The sequence below is a fragment of the Danio rerio genome, chromosome 7 (genome assembly GCF_049306965.1).
Source record: "Danio rerio strain Tuebingen ecotype United States chromosome 7, GRCz12tu, whole genome shotgun sequence".
NCBI lineage: Eukaryota > Metazoa > Chordata > Actinopteri > Cypriniformes > Danionidae > Danio > Danio rerio.
The window spans coordinates 15282849-15300000 of NC_133182.1; the positions used below are offsets into that span (position 1 = coordinate 15282849).

Below are 17152 nucleotides of genomic sequence, written 5' to 3' on the forward strand. Positions count from 1 at the left end.
ATAAGAGGGCTAATCATTTTGACGTCAACTGTATGTCAGGGGTTAACATGCATGCAAATGTTTTGTATGGTGTTGCAGAAGTATCTATAAATGCTGTACCCACTTTTAAAAAGGGGTGGGGAGCAGCAGCCCATTCAGATTTAGACACAATGAAAACTACGTGTTTATGTTGCCAGCTAAAAAAGTGCATATACAGCTTTGTAAGTTAAAATGGTTGTGTGTGTTTTTTAAATAGATATTTTAAGCTCACATGTTACAGACAAGGCACACCTGAGATAATAATAGGTGTCCTTTAAGGAAGAAAGTATCTCATGCTCAAAAAACTAATTACAAAACTACAGTAAATGATTATTCATTCATTCATTTTCTTGTCGGCTTAGTCCCTTTATTAATCCGGGTTCGACACTGCAGAATGAACTGCCAACTTATCCAGCATGTTTTTACGCAGTGGATGCCCTTCCAGCCACAACCCATCTCTGGAAAACATCCACACACACTCATACACTATGGACAATTTAGCCTACCCAATTCACCTATACCACATGTCTTTGGACTGTGGGGGAAACCGGAGCATCCGGTGGAAACCCACATGTTTTCAGGGAGAACTTGCAAACTTCTCACTGAAACGCCAACTGAGCCGAGGCTCAAACCAGCAACCCAGCGACCTTCTTGCTGTGAGGCAACAGCCCTACTGCGCCACTGCATCGCCCAGTAAATGATTAGTGTATAACAGGGGTCACCAACCTTTTGGAAACTGAGAGCTACTTCTTGGGTACCGATTAGTGTGAAGGGCTACCAGTTATTAAATAACGCATTTTTCTTAATTTACTTTTAATTATATGTTATTATTAAAAATTAATAATATTCATCTATGTGAAGACATTGTTCGTGTTAATGATTTCTCACAGTAGTTGTCAACAATGATTTAACAAGTAAGATAAGTTTCAATATGCAACACTTCAATTGTCTGAAATTGTTTTTAAAGTTTATATATATATATATATATATATATATATATATATAACTTTAAAATTTAAATTAAAATTTTAATTAAATTAAATTAAAATTTAATAAAATTTTTAAATGTACACCAATGCAAGTGTGATTTAAAAAGAATATATTAGATGCAGCTTACTCATACAGTATGTGGTGCTATGGTGAGCTATTTTTAGAACAGGCCCGCGGGCAACTCATGTGAACTTGGCGGGCTGCCTGGTGCCCACGGGCACCATGTTGGTGACTCCTGGTGTATAATAAATTCTTTGTCCATTAAAGGTGTTCATATAAAAAAATAAAACTAAACAGTATTGTAAATTATGACCACCATTTATTTATTTAAATTTAATTTTTGACAAAAGATGCATATGCTAAATCGATTAAATGCTAAAAATATGTGTAAGACTCATAAAACTTATAAATATTGTTCTGTTGGTCTACCATTTGTTCCATTTAATATACTGTACTGTTCCACCTACACTACTTGTATTTGATTGCCTAGAAATTTGCTAATAGATATTTTTCATTTGAACAACCCACAAAACACATACTGTATAAAATAATCTAAACTTCTATGCCTTAAAACCTCGTTTACATCACATTAAACATGATGTGTTCCTTATCGTGTTCAATAATCCATCCTTTGTGTCCACAGAGCCACAGCTTTCGGTGTGCTGAACGGCACATGCAAACTGGCAGCTATCATTAGCAGTTTCATCTTTGGCAAGTTCATTGGCATCACCAAGATTATACCTATAATCCTGTCCTTCTCAGCGCTGGTCTGCGGAGGGCTCCTAGCATTCAAGCTACCTGAGACTCGAGAGGTCATTCTTCAGTGAAAATAAAAGCCAAACTCTTCAAGGCCTCAGTATTTTGGTCTAGATGGACACGGGATGATTAGCCTGCTGGACACTGACTGCAAAAAAAAAAAGGCTGGAAAGATAAGATATGGTGTCATGGTAGATTCAGTGTACTGCAGGGTTACTTTAATAGTATTACTTCTTTAAGTTGTAGAGCATGTTTAAAGGAACACTTCACTTTTTTGAAAATAGACCTAATTTACTACCTCCCAAGTTGAATTTTACTGCTTTTTAATTCTTTCAGCTGATCGCTGGGTCTGGAAGGAGCACATTTAGCTTAGCTTAGCATAAATCATTGAATTGGATTAGACCATTAGCATCTCACTCAAAAATTTCCAAAAAGGTCTTAATAAATTTCTTATTTAAAGCTCGACTCTGAAAATAGTGTCCAGTTAGGTAGCTACAGTAGGTAACAGCATAACCATGGTAACCATGGTACTGCAGCAAGATCTCTTGATTATTACGCCAGAATGAGAAAGTATTTCCTAGCCATATCAGCCTAGAAAATAGCAACTTTTCACTTTCTGGTGATCTTAGTACTTGATACAACTTTTTACTTTAAAAAGTTAAACAGTTAAGTTTTACTATTTTCTAATCTATACAGCCGATATCCGGGTCTGGAGAAAGCACATTTAGCTTAGCTTAGCATAAATTATTGAATCAGATTAGACCATTAGCATCTCACTCAAAAATTTCCAAAAAGGTTTCAACAAATTTGTTCTTTAAAGCTCGACTCTGAAAATAGTGTCCAGTTAGGTAGCTACAGTAGGTAACAGCATAACCATGGTAACCATGGTACGGCAGCAAGGTTTCTGGATTATTACGCCAGAATGAGAAAATAGTTCCTAGCCATATCAGCCTAGAAAATAGCAACTTTTCACGTTCTGTTCATCTTAGTACTTGATATAACTTTTTACTTCAATAAGTTAAAGGGTTGAGTTTTAAACCTTTTTAGTCGATCTGCGGGAATTGAGGGCACACAATTAACTTAGCTTAAAGCATTGAATTGGATTAGACCATTAGCATCTCATACAAAATAATAAAAAAAAGGTTTTGATAATTGCTTATTTAAAGCTTGGCTCTGAAAATAGTCTCCAGTTAGGTAACTATAGTAGGTAACAGCGTAACCATGGTAATCATGGTACAGCAGCAAAGTTCCTTGATTATTGCGCCAAAATAAGAAGATTCCTAGCCATATCGGCCTAGAATAAAGCAACTTTTCATTTTTTTAGTCCACCTTTGTACACAATCTAAATACAAAAGAGTTACGCTTTAAACAGGAAAAGTAGCGCAAGCCTTTTTGGGAATTTTTTGAGCATGATGCTAATGGTCTAATCTGATTCAATGATTTATGCTAAGCTAAGCTTAAAGTGCTCCCGGCAGACCCAGAGATCGGCTGAATGGTGACTTGTATAAGCTTATTCCCCCAAAAAAGTGGAGTGTTCTTTTAAATTGTATATTGTGTGTAAAAAAAATAAATATAGGGAAATTCCTTTGCTACAGTGAAATCAAAAGAGCGTAGCAGTGAGTGCTGACATCGAATTCCCTTTTTATATCAAAACAAATCATAACGTTGACTGTTAAGTTCTATCTTTAAAATAAAAATGTGCGTTTTACTTTTTATTTGTTTTTCTGTAAAGAAGATAAATCTTTATCTCCAATTGTATCCGTTCACTAGCTTTCAGTCATCAGCTAGATTTTTGTTGTGTTGTATTTGTTTACTACTGTGGTAAGGTATGTGTTTATTTCACATTAGATAAATATATTTTATCGTGTTTTAACGTTCTTCGGATTCCCATCTTTTCAACTATTGTTTGTCATGCCTTTTCAGTAGAAGATGATCATATCACAGCAAATTGACATTGTTTGTATGAAAATAGACATTTTTAAATTGTATGTGTATGTAACGTGTGTATAATTCTAAGGAGGAAACAATGTAGATTATTAAAATAGTTAATATAAGGTAATGGCTCCAAATAATGATTGAATTATGCCAATGATTCTGTTGATGTTTTGTCCACATCTGACCAAAGAAAAGGCCATTTAAATGTATTTTTAAGAGGACATCTCTAAAGCAAAAAGGGGCTCTATAGCAATAGCTTTAAGTATATATTAAATGCTTCTTTTTATATATCATTTTCAAAAGTCTAAGTAAGAAAAGATTGGTTTATGTTGTTTTGTTTTTTTGATGGTATAAATAATAAAATATAAGTTATAATTTTACATCTAGTTTTCAGTGGTTTGTGTATGCTTTTCTTTCTCAGCACAATATATTGAAAGGAAAATGGGAAAACCACAGTATTTTAAGTTCCCATGCTTTTCTGTGAGTCTGTGCATGGAAAGGCACTTGTAAAAACAAGGCCAGTGCTCACGTGTGAATTACTCACACCTCTTGTTATGGGCATTTATTTATGCAAAAGGTGTGAAACAAAATCAAGATAATCATTTCAACAGATTTGCTACAGATTTTAACTTGCTGTAAGATATCCCTCTCTTATTTATTTATTTATATACTAAAAAAAACTTTATAAATCCATGTTTTTTTGCTGCAGAATTAAAATTTCACGGTTTTCTTTCAGCAAATATCATTAGCATTATGAATTTGCTTGTGAAATGTCAGATTTATTAATGTACAGTTTACATCTACACTGGGATTAAGTCCCTTTTCAATTTTCATACCAAAGGTGTGAAACTCCTCACTTTCAGCAAGACACAATAAAAACAGTTTTCCCTAACTTTAACAACGTTTACGCTGGTAATAAATAAATTGTCATATGCATAAATGCTTTTTTATACACATGGCCCTGCAAATTATATAAGCACTAAAAAGAACATATATTTACTATTGTTATTTTATTAATGGTAGTCAGGCAGAAGTGTAAAAATACACACAGGTGGCAGACTCCCTCATTCTCCAGCAGGACTGAGGTGCCAAATGTGGCACGCTGCTCAGTCACTCTCACACTACACAAAAATGGAGCGAGAGGGCGGCCTGGAGGTCACTGCACCGGTCAGAAGGGTCATCAGAGAAGCAGTTCTTAAGAAACTAGCTGGCTAACTTTCATGATTAGCTATTTGCATTAAAACTACTATAGCAGGGCAAACCACACTTTAAAAAAAAGACTCATAACTGTAAGGCAACTTGCTGCAGAGCTTTTTGAGTTGACTTGCCTTACAATTTTAGGTTGTCAAAGTTTTTTTTTTTTTTTTTACTGTGTAATTAAAAACCCACACATGTTACCAGAACCACAATTTGACAAGGTTTTCCTAAAAGCCCAATACTGTACTCATGATTTTTTCATTCAAATATCCAAAAAACATTAGAACTGTGTTATGTATTTTGCTGACTCATGTACTGTACTTAGATTATCTTAAATGTTTTAAAGAAATCCAAAAAAATTAAGCAAAAACTATTGTGAGACGGAGTGTGTCCTCAATTTGCACCCTCAATTAGCAGTTTTTGGTTTCATAAAAAACAGGGAAACAATGATGTTTTAAAATGTTGTGTGTGTTTTTTGACAGGCAGTATTATAACAGAACCCTAAAATGTATTGAGTATGAAAAAGCCATTGATTCTCCAAATGATCGTGATGAAGAACTGGAAGTGGAGGACCGTGGCATAAAAATGTATGGCTAAAATTACACGTTCACCCAAAATGGAAAACGCATTCGAGAACATTCTTCACAACATTTTCTTTTGTGTTCAACAGAAAAATTTTTGAAACCACTTGAGGGTAACTGAACAAATTGTCATTTGGGGTGAACTATCCCTTTAAGCTAGGCTCACAATGTACAAATTTAGAATAAATATATTGCTGGGCTGCTAGGTTGCTACTTCCCGGCTACTTCAGTTGGCATTTTTGTAAGGAGTTTGCATGTTTTCTACGTGACCGCATGCTGGGTGCTCCAGTTTCCCCCACAGTTAGTTTTTTTTTTTTTTTTTGTATTGTATTTTTGCATTGTTTAGGACTAAATGTATTTTGCTTTTTAATCCAGACTAAAAGAACCAAAAAAAAAAAAAAAAGTATTAAAATTGTGATACAGCACAGCACATGGACACAGCAACAACAACAACAAATTATGTACAAGTGTAAATAGCATAAACAAACATTCTTTTAATAATACAAATTATGTTAATTAGCTTAAAATATTTTATGCAAAATTTCTGGACATTCAAAAGTTGACTGCTCATTATTTGTACTAAACATTAAAAAATAATTATCCTATAGGCTAATTTTTTACAAATTGATAATTTAATGTGGCCTAAATGTTCAGAGAATTGAGACAAATATAGTTTTTCATTACTTAATGGGAACGTTAGCAGAATTTTATTTTATTATTATTTTTTTTTTCATGAAGCCATTCCAATTGGACATGTAAACTCACGGCTTGACCGTGCGAAGCTCAGCGGTTTGATGGTGAGCAACCTTTGGGTCTTCTAAATGTATTCATCAAGATTTGTATTTATTTCTTTTTCGTTTTTCTTTTTTTTTATCTCTACATGATTTTGTAGATATGTTACGGAGTTTATGTGAAGAAGCACCTAGCATCTTTCCACAACAAAACATGCTATAGGCTAATGATAGCTGCTAACGTGAGGTAAGTTTCTAATAGCAACTAAGTTAATGCCACGATTAAAGTTAGCTAAATATCTAAAACATACGTATACACTGCATATTCTATTCGTAATTAATTATATTAAAGAAATAATCATTTTCTTAGGATTATTCGATTAGATGTGACAAAAATACAGCGTTTGTTTGATATCTGTTTATCAAAGGATTCTCAAAAAGTTTCCACATAATTATATTTCACTATTCAGTCGATCGTACAAATCGCTTTTAAGAAACGAACTCTAACACTTTAGATGCCTGATTGAGACCTATTTACTTCAAAGAGTAAATGACTAGCTCGAGCACTAAACTGTAAACCTGCTCACCAGTTTGTGTGAATGTCACACCTCAAGTGCAATGTGCTAATGGAGTTTATTAAGCACCATTAAACATCATTAAGGTCAATTACGCTGGTTAGCTCTTTGAAATACAACCCAATACACACAATCAGCAGTAGTTTTGAGATATCGGGCTGACGACTGAGAGTATACGTCTGTAAAGCATTGAAAATGGACTTGCTGTTTTAATCTAAAACAGAAGAAAACAACCTGAAAGATATTAAGCATCATTAAACTATGTGATTTAGCCTACACCACTGTTCAAAATGTGAGGATTGTAAGATTTTTAATGTTGTTGAATGGAGTTTCTATGACTTACATGTTTATTAGATCAATAAATAATTACAGTAAAAATAAAGATTTTCCCAGATGCATTTCCCAATCCATTTTTTTTGCTAAATCATTGTAATATGCTGATTTGTTGCTCAAGAAACATTTAATATTATAATATGTCAACGTTGAGCTAGTATTTTTGTAGAATCCACATTTTTTTCTTGATTTTATTTTAACAATTAAAAAGTTTAATGTAATAAAATAATATATATTTTTTTTAATTAGTGAAACTATATATACTTTCGGAGTGAAACTATATAGCCTACTAGTAGGCTCAGAAGGCTGTTATCATCCATCCACATGGTTAATAAGCCAAAGATCATATATGGCTGTGGCTAGAAGTTAACAAGAATTATTTATATGATTTATTAAAGAGCCCATATTATACATGAAAAGGGTCATATTTCGGTAATATGGATCTCCAACAACATACTGATATGCATGCAAGGTCAAAAAACACTTTCATGGTCTTATATTATGAATTTATTTTTACCTAATTATCCCAGCGACTCTCATATGAATCGTTCAGCGATTCATTCGTTCCCAAACCCCTCCTTAGCGCAAAGCTAATCTGCGCTGATTAGACCAATGACAGCCTGTTGTGATTGGTCGTTAGCGTACCGCGCGAGACAGTAAAATGCCCAGCGTGGTTTGTCAAGCCCCAAGGTACCCAGCATTAGTATAGGATCCGATTGCAGGAGACGCCCGAAACACACTTCATAGTAAAACTTACTTAACAGTGTTATTCAGACACCTTACCACCAAAAGCAATGCAGTCAAACACACATATTGCTCCATTCCTAACTATGACACACATTCAGTATTAATCCACACAGCAGCAAAAACTGAAGTATTCTTGATTCTTTTTCTTTATTAGTATAGCTGATTAACCATGTGAATGGATGATAACAGCCTTCGGAGCCTACCAGTAGATGCAGAAGGCCACTATTGACCCATATCTAGGCACTGGTAACGCCCATTCAATGGAGTGATAACATGCGAATTGGGTGCACTTTTATTGACCAAGAATGGATTAAGCTGGTCAAATTAACAACATTGCTTTTATTGCCATTCAAAAAGATGCAATGCGAAATTAAATTCATGTACCAGTGCACAATAAAAACTGTAATATAAATGCATAAATAACTACATATAAAACAAAAATAAATAAAAGCTCTGGATCATAAATATAAAGATATACATATGTAAAATGTGTAATCTAGAGCAATATAAAGGATAAAAACTGAATAAAAGTTTAAGTAAGCACACTGGTTATTTCATATATAATATTATAATAGATTTTTAATTAAATGATTTATTAAATAATTCAATAAAATAAATCTTCAATAATATATATATATATATATATATATATATATATATATATATATATATATATATATATATATATATATATATATATATTTAATATAATTTATACTCTTGAAGTATTTAATAATGTTATATAAATGTTTCTTCAGACCAATTTAATGTGTCTTTGGTGAATAAAAGCATCATTAATTGTATTTAAACTTAAAGCAAGCATAAGTTGTTATCAATTATCATTCATATCAATTGATTAAAAACATAAAAATAAAAATAAATTATGCAAATAAATGCTATGTTTCAATTGTTCTCATGTTTCCCTCAGTCCTGTCATGTTTGCATTAAATTGAACATAAAACGCATGCGATACACGTTTAAGGTTATGACTCAGAAGTGATATCATATGATAGAGAAACTGACAGTGATCAAGGAAGTGTTCTATCATTGAATTGTATGATTTTATGCTTGTTTTGCTTGATTTTTTTGAGCAAGACAAGCTTAAGTCAGACCCTGTCACACTTTTATAAGGGAAAAATGTACATTTCTGGTAGAATGTCCCGTATATTTCACTAAATACACAAAAAGTTATAAAAATAAATAAATAAAAGCTCTGGATCATAAAAATAAAGATATAAATAAATAAAAGGTGTAAGCTAGAGCAGGGCTATTTAATTAGTTTGTCATGGGGGCTGGTTCATAAAAAGCATTTCAAACGAAGGGCTGGAGAGACTTGACTTACTATATGAATGATAACACAACTGCATATAAGAGCCCATATGCTGTATTTTTCCTTAAGACACATCAAAATGTTAATATATTGTATTTTGAATCTACATAATATTACTGCATTATACAATAGACTTTTTTTTTACAAACATTCAAATGTTGTATTTCAGAGCACAACAAAAGCAGTGCATTGCTGAAGTAGGCTTCTACTACATTCAGACTCATTCATATGTTTGAACTGCATAACAATTAGGGATGCAACAATTATAGATTTTGGTTGTACGATTATATAGTCTGAAGAATGATAATCGTTTCAAGGTTATCACGTCTAATGTAAATTCAATATTAGGTAAGTAGCTATTTAGATGAACTGTTGTTGCCATCTGCGTTCATGCATACATAATAATTTTAATAATAATTTGTCTAACATATCTTTTGTTTACATTGCTCTGAAAGGCACACACAACTCTCTCCGTGAGATGTTTTCTTCTGTATGCGCCCGCCCCGGAAAGAACAACCCAGGCTCATTCTGGAAACGTAGCCCCATGGACGTTTCTAGAAACCGCGAAATACGTCCCGGGAGGTACGTATTTGTGCAGTTTTTGTTTTCGCTAGTCCACGAGAGGCCGCTGTGCGCGCTTTTTCGCGTATTGAACGCCTCTCGCGAGCGCGCGCCATTCGCACACGTGTTGTTCTTGCGTAAAAAGCCGCCGGGGGCCGCTGTCGAGCGACCGTCTGTCCGACTGACTGAATGACTGAACGATTGACTGGGCGGCCGGCCAATTGGCCAACCCAGCCACCCTCCTCCTCCTCCTTCCCTCAATCCAAGCAATGATTTACAAAAGCCGTCCAGAAAAAGAAAAGCCCTTGTCCGATTTCGATCACATTTTCGGATTACGAACTCATTCGCTTTATTTTTTGGATTCTGTTTTTTGTCTTACCTGATTTCTGCAACCATTCTTCCCCGGACTGGAACCCGGTCGTCGATGTAGCCGTCTCCTCCTCCGGGCCTCCACTCCGCTGACGAGCTAACCGGACAAACTGGTTACGATGGGAAAGCCCTCCACACGGAGGAGGTGAGCCGTCAGCCTGCAAGCGCGAAGAGGAGCGGTGTCACAACGCCCTGTAGTGTTCACTTGAAAAAACGAAATGCAGCCATATATACCTACGGCCACGTAAATCACGGTCTCCAGAAACATCCGCGGGGCTACGTTTTCAGAATGCGCTTGGGTTGGGAAAGAAGCAATCGTGTTGCTCTGCTCGTGCACGCATATTGTCATATATTCTTACATTACCAATAAAACAAACTTGCAATCGGAAAAGACCTGATATGGGAACGGCCGCTGCTATAGTTAATCCGGTGTGCGTGTGTATCAGCCTCGGTGTACATACTTGGAACTTTAAACTAGTGCACAGTTGGCAATATGCATAACTTTGTTTATTTGCAGCAGTTTCGTTTTGTTCCATGAAACAGAAATGCGGCATAGAGAAGCCTTTATGATTAATTAACTTCAACGAATTAAAACGCAGTTAATAGTGAAATCAGCTAATTGTTGCATCTCTATTGACGATATCAATGCATCGTACAAAGGACTTTTCTACAAACATATCCAAGTGTTTTCGGCTGCCCGCGCCACTTGCTTATGGTGACTCGCACTCTGCGCAGCCTCTGCAGCTCATGCTGAATTGAACAGATGCACGTCGCTAACAGGGACGTTTTTCATCTGAACTGAATTTATTTTTGATGTCTTGGTCACTGTATTTGGAGGGTGGTAACAAATCTCAGGGGCCAATTGAATAGCCCTGAGCTAGAGCAATGAAATGATAAAAACTATGAATAAAAGTTTAAATAAGCACATTCGTTATTTCATATATAACATTATAATAGATTTTTAATTAAATTATTTATTAAGTAATTCAATAAAATAAATCTTCAATAATAATATATTAATAATAATAATAATATTTTTTTGTTATTTAATTTTTTTTAATCATTTATAATATTTCAAGTATTTAATACTATTGTATAAATGTTGCTTCAGACCGATTTAATGTGTACGTGATTAATAAAAACATAATTAATTGCATAAAAAAAATCGTATTGGTTCCTGCAGATTACTTTATTTTACACTAACTTGTAGTACTTTTTACCACCATTTAAAAAAATCTAATTATCAAAAGCAGAATTTTCACAGACATAATAAAACACAACAAACACAAAAAGCACACGTTGTTTGCTCAGTTGCACAACCTCCAGGAGAACCTCTGCTCTGGTTTGTTGTTTTGACGAGGAGTCAAAATTCACACCTCGTACTCCTGCAGCCTCTCTCAGCGTTTCCCAGACAGATCCAGGCCAGATCCTAAGCTCTCAGAGACAGCAATGGCTACCGTGAGCCTGCAGAGGTGTCACCTCGCACCTCCGAAATCCAACATATAAACCTCCATCCTCCTTTCACCAGCACAGACACGACATGCAAACCTCAAGCAAGAACCAATGGAGCAGTTCCAGCTCCGAGTCCGAGTTTTCCAGCATTTCCTCTCCAGAGACAACTTCACCGGATCAGAGCTTCTCGCCGCCCCATCAAACCAAACCTCCGTGCTCCAAATTAGTCAAATCTTCTAATATCATGAGGAAAAAGCGGAGATTGAGGCTGAAGAACCCGAGCGAGCAGCGGCAGAACGCTAGTGAGAAGGAAAAGCTGAGGATGAGGGATCTGACCAAAGCTCTTCATCATCTCAGGAGCTTCTTACCTGCTTCAGTAGCTCCGGTAGGACAAACCCTGACCAAAATCGAGACTCTGAGGCTGACCATACAATATATCTCCTTCTTGTCTTCTCAGCTTGGGCTCAGTGAAGAAGAGCTGAGCTACAGGAGACAAGAAAACTCCAGCGGATGCTCTTTGTCGAGTTTTGAGTGTTCGTCTGTGAATGGAGGTTTTGTTGGGACGGAGCAGGGTTATGCTCTCTGTGATGGACAGTATGAGGACTGCTCTGGTTATGGAGGACAATACAGGGAGCGGTATGGAGGTTTGACACAGCAGCATTCAACGGAGCAAAACGGCTTGGTCAGTATTGACGGCTTCATCCAGAGTCAACAGTGTGGGCAGATGACACAGACACCGTACCAGGTATGTTAAGTTATTATAGTGATGTTTTTATTGTTGAATTTTGTAATTCGGTGTTTTGTGTTAGAATTTAGAATTTCATTATTAATGTCAATGTCAAAAAAAGATGGCAAAATGTAATAAAATGGCATGTTTATGTTATAGAAAAGAATATTAAATGTTATATTAGTGTAATTAATAATTGATTTGTCTGGCCACTTTTGTAAAATTAATTTGTAAATATTTCTGAAAAAAAAAACACACACACACCAAGACTGCATTTATTTCATAATTACTTAATGTAATAGTTATATAAAATGACATATGTGTGCGAGAAATGTAAAAAAAAAAAGATTATATAAAATTAAAAAAGATGTGTCAATGTTATGTTTATGTTATATTAAAATAGATATAAAATTATATATTAGTGTATTAAATATTTTATTTGTCTGACAACTCTTGTAAAATTAATAATTTGTTAAATTCTTTTAAAAATGAAACTCACCAAGACAGCATTTATTTAATCACTACCTAATGTAATAGAGTTATGTAAAATTGTTGTAGATGCATGCGTGTCAAATGTCAAAAAAAGATTGAAACAATTTGTCAAAATGTTAAGTTTGGGTTATATTAATAATATATATTAAGTAAAAAAATTTCATCAAGAGAGCCTTTATTTGATATTAATTATTGTAACAAAATTAGATAATTTTTTAATGTAAAAAAAAGTATTTTATTTCTGTGAATGAAAAGGTCATTTTAAGCAGCCTTTGTCACTAATTAATATTTAGAATATTAATTAAAAACATTAAATAATATTTAAATAAACATCATTAGAATAAAAAAGTATATATTGTTCTATTTAATAATATTATATATTAAGCCTTTATCCCAATCTGTGAGCAATGTAGTGATACTTTCATTGCAGATTAAAATATGCATTTTGTGTGTGTGTGTGTGTGTGTGTGTGTGTACAGTTAAAGTCGGAATTATTAGCCCCTCTTTGATTATTTTCTTTCTTTTTTTAATATTTTCCAAATGATGTTTAACAGAGCATGAAAATTGTCACAGTATGTCTGATAATAATTTTTCTCCTGGAGAAAGTCTTATTTGTTTTATTTCGGATGCAATAAAAGCAGATTTTATTTTTTTAATAAACATTTAAAGACAAAATTATTAACCCCTTTAAGCTATATTTTTTCTCGATAGTCTACAGAACAAGTCTTTGTTTTACAATAACTTGCCTAATTACCCTAACCTGTCTAGTTAACCTAATTAATCTAGTTAAGCCTTTAAATAAAATTTTAAGATGTATAGAAGTATCTTAAAAAATATCTTGTCAAATATCATTTACTGTCATGGCAAAGATAAAATAAATCAGTTATTAGAAATGAGTTATTAAAACCTTTATGCTTAGAAATGTGTTGATTAAAACCTCTCTCCGTTAAACAGAAATTGAAAATAAACTGTAAAATAAACAGGCGGGCTTATAGTTCAGGGGGGCTAATAATTTCAACCGTGTGACTTCAACTGTGTGTGTGTGTGTGTGTGTGTGTGTGTGTGTGTGTGTGTGTGTGTGTGTGTGTGTGTGTGTGTGTGTGTGTGTGTGTGTGTGTGTGTGTGTGTGTGTGTGTGTGTGTGTGTGTGTGTGTGTGTGTGTGTGTGTGTATATATAATCAAATTTTAATTGTAGGATGGTCAATAAAATGTTAGGTCAAATTCATCATGATTTAATATTGTAAATAATATAATATATTGCTTATAATGCATATTGTTATAAAACATTTGAACAGCACCATACTAATTAATTTATATACATTATAATGATACTTGTATTGCGATCAACATTATGTAAAGAGTCATATATCTGTACACTGCGTTTTAATATTTTCACATTTTAAATAAAGGGAGGTGAATATACTATGTAGTTGAACATTTTCCAAACGTTAATTTGTTCAATTAAACAGTAGTTTAAGTGCAATTAATTTGTTTGGGCAAAATCAATCATTTCCAGACTTCTTGCAGTATCCTAAAATAACCTCTAGGTGTCGCAAAACACCATGGTGTAGATCACAGGTGTCAAACTCAGTTCCAAAAGGGCCGCAGCTCTGCACAGTTTAGTTCCAACCCTAATTAAACACACCTGATCAAACTAATTGAGTCTTTAAGGCTTGTTTGAAACCTACAGGTAAGTGTGTTGGAGCAGGGTTGGAACTAAACTGTGCAGGGCTTCGGCCCTCCAGGAATTGAGTTTGACCCCCCTGGTGTAGATCATTGCCAAAGTTCATCATTTTTTGTATCTTCAGTATATTTGTCACTATTTTAAAAATGTAACCAAATTAAGTCACGTTTAGATTAGTCATAATGCAGATTTCATTCAGTAACATGATAATCCCATTATTGACATCTGTCTACACACTGAACAGTTAATAAAAGTTTTGAAAAGATTAATTTGAAAATGTTCCCATTTTTTAGCATTGTCACCAATTACATGATGCAAATAGGTGATAAAAATGACCAAAACTAGCAAAGTCAACCTCTTCTCTCTCTCTGCTTTATTTCAGGTTTACGGAAAAAACTTTGGCTATCATCTCGTTCCTCAGACTTACTGGAGATGACGGAAAGATCTCCATCACACCAAAAACTGAGGGCGGATACTGTATTGTGTACAGTGAACTGATTTATGGCTTCCTGTGTTATGTGAAAGCAATAAAACAAAAGTTATTCTTGATATTCTTAAAATTTAAGTGATATGTTTTATCCATGTATATCCTTTGTAAATACAAAACTATATTTGATATGTATCTGTAATAAAACACATCTTTAAATGTTTATTTTTTCTTGTCTTTTATTATTATTATTATTATTGCTAAATCCTTTTCTGATATTTCAAACATGTTCATTACAGTTTCATTAATTTTATTTAATATTATACTAATTTAAATAATAATGAATTAATTTCTCTTTAAGACATCAATATGGATTTTTATTCAAGCTATTACGTGTGGTGCATGTTTAGATCATTGTAGCTTATTACTAAATCAGAGCAAGGAAAACTTTGCATATTTAAAGGAGAAATATGGGTTTGCAAACATTCAGGAAAAGAGATTTATAGAAAATATTAATTTGATTTTCATTATCTTTAAAATATTCTCACAATTCTGAGATTAGCTTTGATTAGGAAAAGGTTATTTTATGTATTCTTTAAATTGTTGTAGTGTAATAACTCTTGTTGAAATAAAACCTATATTCCAGTGACAGTTGTTTAAATGTGCGCTTTAAAAAATGTTGGGTTTCACACAATTCTTTCATGCTGTCCCAACACAAATTGATTAAGTTAACTTCATTGTTTGTTTGTTATTTCACTTTAAGTGTATTGAACACAACACCATTTAGTTGTACTAAACAAACTGAAGAATTGCATTGATTCAGCTCATTTTCCAAAATTAGTTTGAACAAGTGGCAAAAATCAATTTTTGAGTAATGTTATAAAACATGAAACCTAGTTATAAAATATGAAAATTAGCGCCCTCTATTGGTCATCTGACAACTTGCTTATCTCCGTTTGCTTTTGATATACATGTATTTCCCCATTCATTATTAATTTCCTACAAAAAGTCTTCATTAATGAGCTGTGAGCCACTAACTGAACCAACCAGCTATGAGGAGAATAACATCATTGCAAACTTTGATTTGAATCAAAGATGTTAATACAAATATAACAAAAAATACAATGAGAACTCACTCTTTTAATGAGGAAAGAACTCATTAAGCACTGTCAATGACACAATCAACTTATAAATGACAGTTGCTGGTCATATTTATATACAAGCTAATTACATAAAGTGTATTGTAATTTGCATAAAATAAGTTGCAAACAAACGAGTTTAATAAGTTTAAGAACCTCAGAGCTTTCCGTATCACTCCTAAAAAGCTTTTATAGGTTACTGTAATCAGGAGTAAAGGAATTTAAAAGTTTTTTTTTTCTCTTGGAACGCGACTGATTTATTCTGTTGAATAATTTTTATAATTAATTTGCTGTGGTACATATAGGGGCCAGCTCTTTGTAGACCGCAATCAGTTATCCATAATATGACAAAAATCTTATTTTTTTTAATAGTAAATCACTTAAATTTGTTGCCAAATACCACATAAAAAGAGACTGAAATGGTGTGGCGAGGTTAAAAACTACATGTCCCATCATGCACCACAACTATTTTCAGATTCAGTTGTACCTGGGCTAAAAACTCCAGTACCTGCCACCAGATGTCAGTAACATCTTAGTTGGTTTGTAAAAGAATTTATATATATATATATATATATATATATATATATATATATATATATATATATATATATATATATATATATATATATAAAATAAGTAAATAAACCATTGCAGGGTTCAACGCTAAGGATTTTTTTTATACGGGTCCGATCGGGCCATTGGTTGAGATTTTTACTTGCCCTGCCAAAGTTTTCACTGGCCCCACCAAAAAAACTAAAAAGTTAATAGCTATTTCTTCGCGACATACTTTAAATAGTGGCAAAATTATGCCTGTGAATCTAGAATTTAAACATTTTAAATATGTTAATAAATAAAGTTCAAGATTTTATGCAAATGAAGCAAATACTCAAAGCAGTACGAAAAATTTGCTGGTGTTGTAATGCAATTCTAAATAATTTTTATAAAAATGGCTTGCCAAACTGACAACTGTTTTATTTATTTATTTATTTATTTTTCAGTTTCTTAATTTTGTACCCATGAAATTGTCTGCTTCTAAGACTTTAGAAACAGACGTTTTCTTTTAGCCTCATTGTTTAATTTTGCCGCCATGTTGCCATCTTTTCGCTGT

The 17152-nt window shown here is 33.4% G+C and overlaps 2 protein-coding genes across 3 annotated transcripts in view; both read left to right on the top strand.

The window, feature by feature from the left end:
* sv2ba (synaptic vesicle glycoprotein 2Ba) overlaps positions 1–1927 on the top strand; it is a 39457-nt gene extending 37530 nt beyond the window's left edge. The window contains 1 exon segment of the mRNA NM_001082995.1: positions 1652–1927. Coding sequence (NP_001076464.1) covers positions 1652–1835 — 184 coding nt within the window. The 3' untranslated portion in view covers positions 1836–1927.
* A 4290-nt stretch (positions 1928–6217) lies between these two features.
* mespba (mesoderm posterior ba) lies at positions 6218–15128 on the top strand. 2 transcript variants are annotated; one of them, XM_073907044.1, is made up of 4 exons: positions 6218–6274; positions 6370–6455; positions 11652–12320; positions 14861–15128. In XM_073907044.1, exons 3-4 carry the CDS (start codon positions 11664–11666, stop codon positions 14912–14914), a joined length of 711 nt encoding a protein of 236 aa, XP_073763145.1. In that variant the 5' UTR covers positions 6218–6274; positions 6370–6455; positions 11652–11663; the 3' UTR covers positions 14915–15128.
* The last annotated feature ends 2024 nt before the right edge of the window (positions 15129–17152 follow it).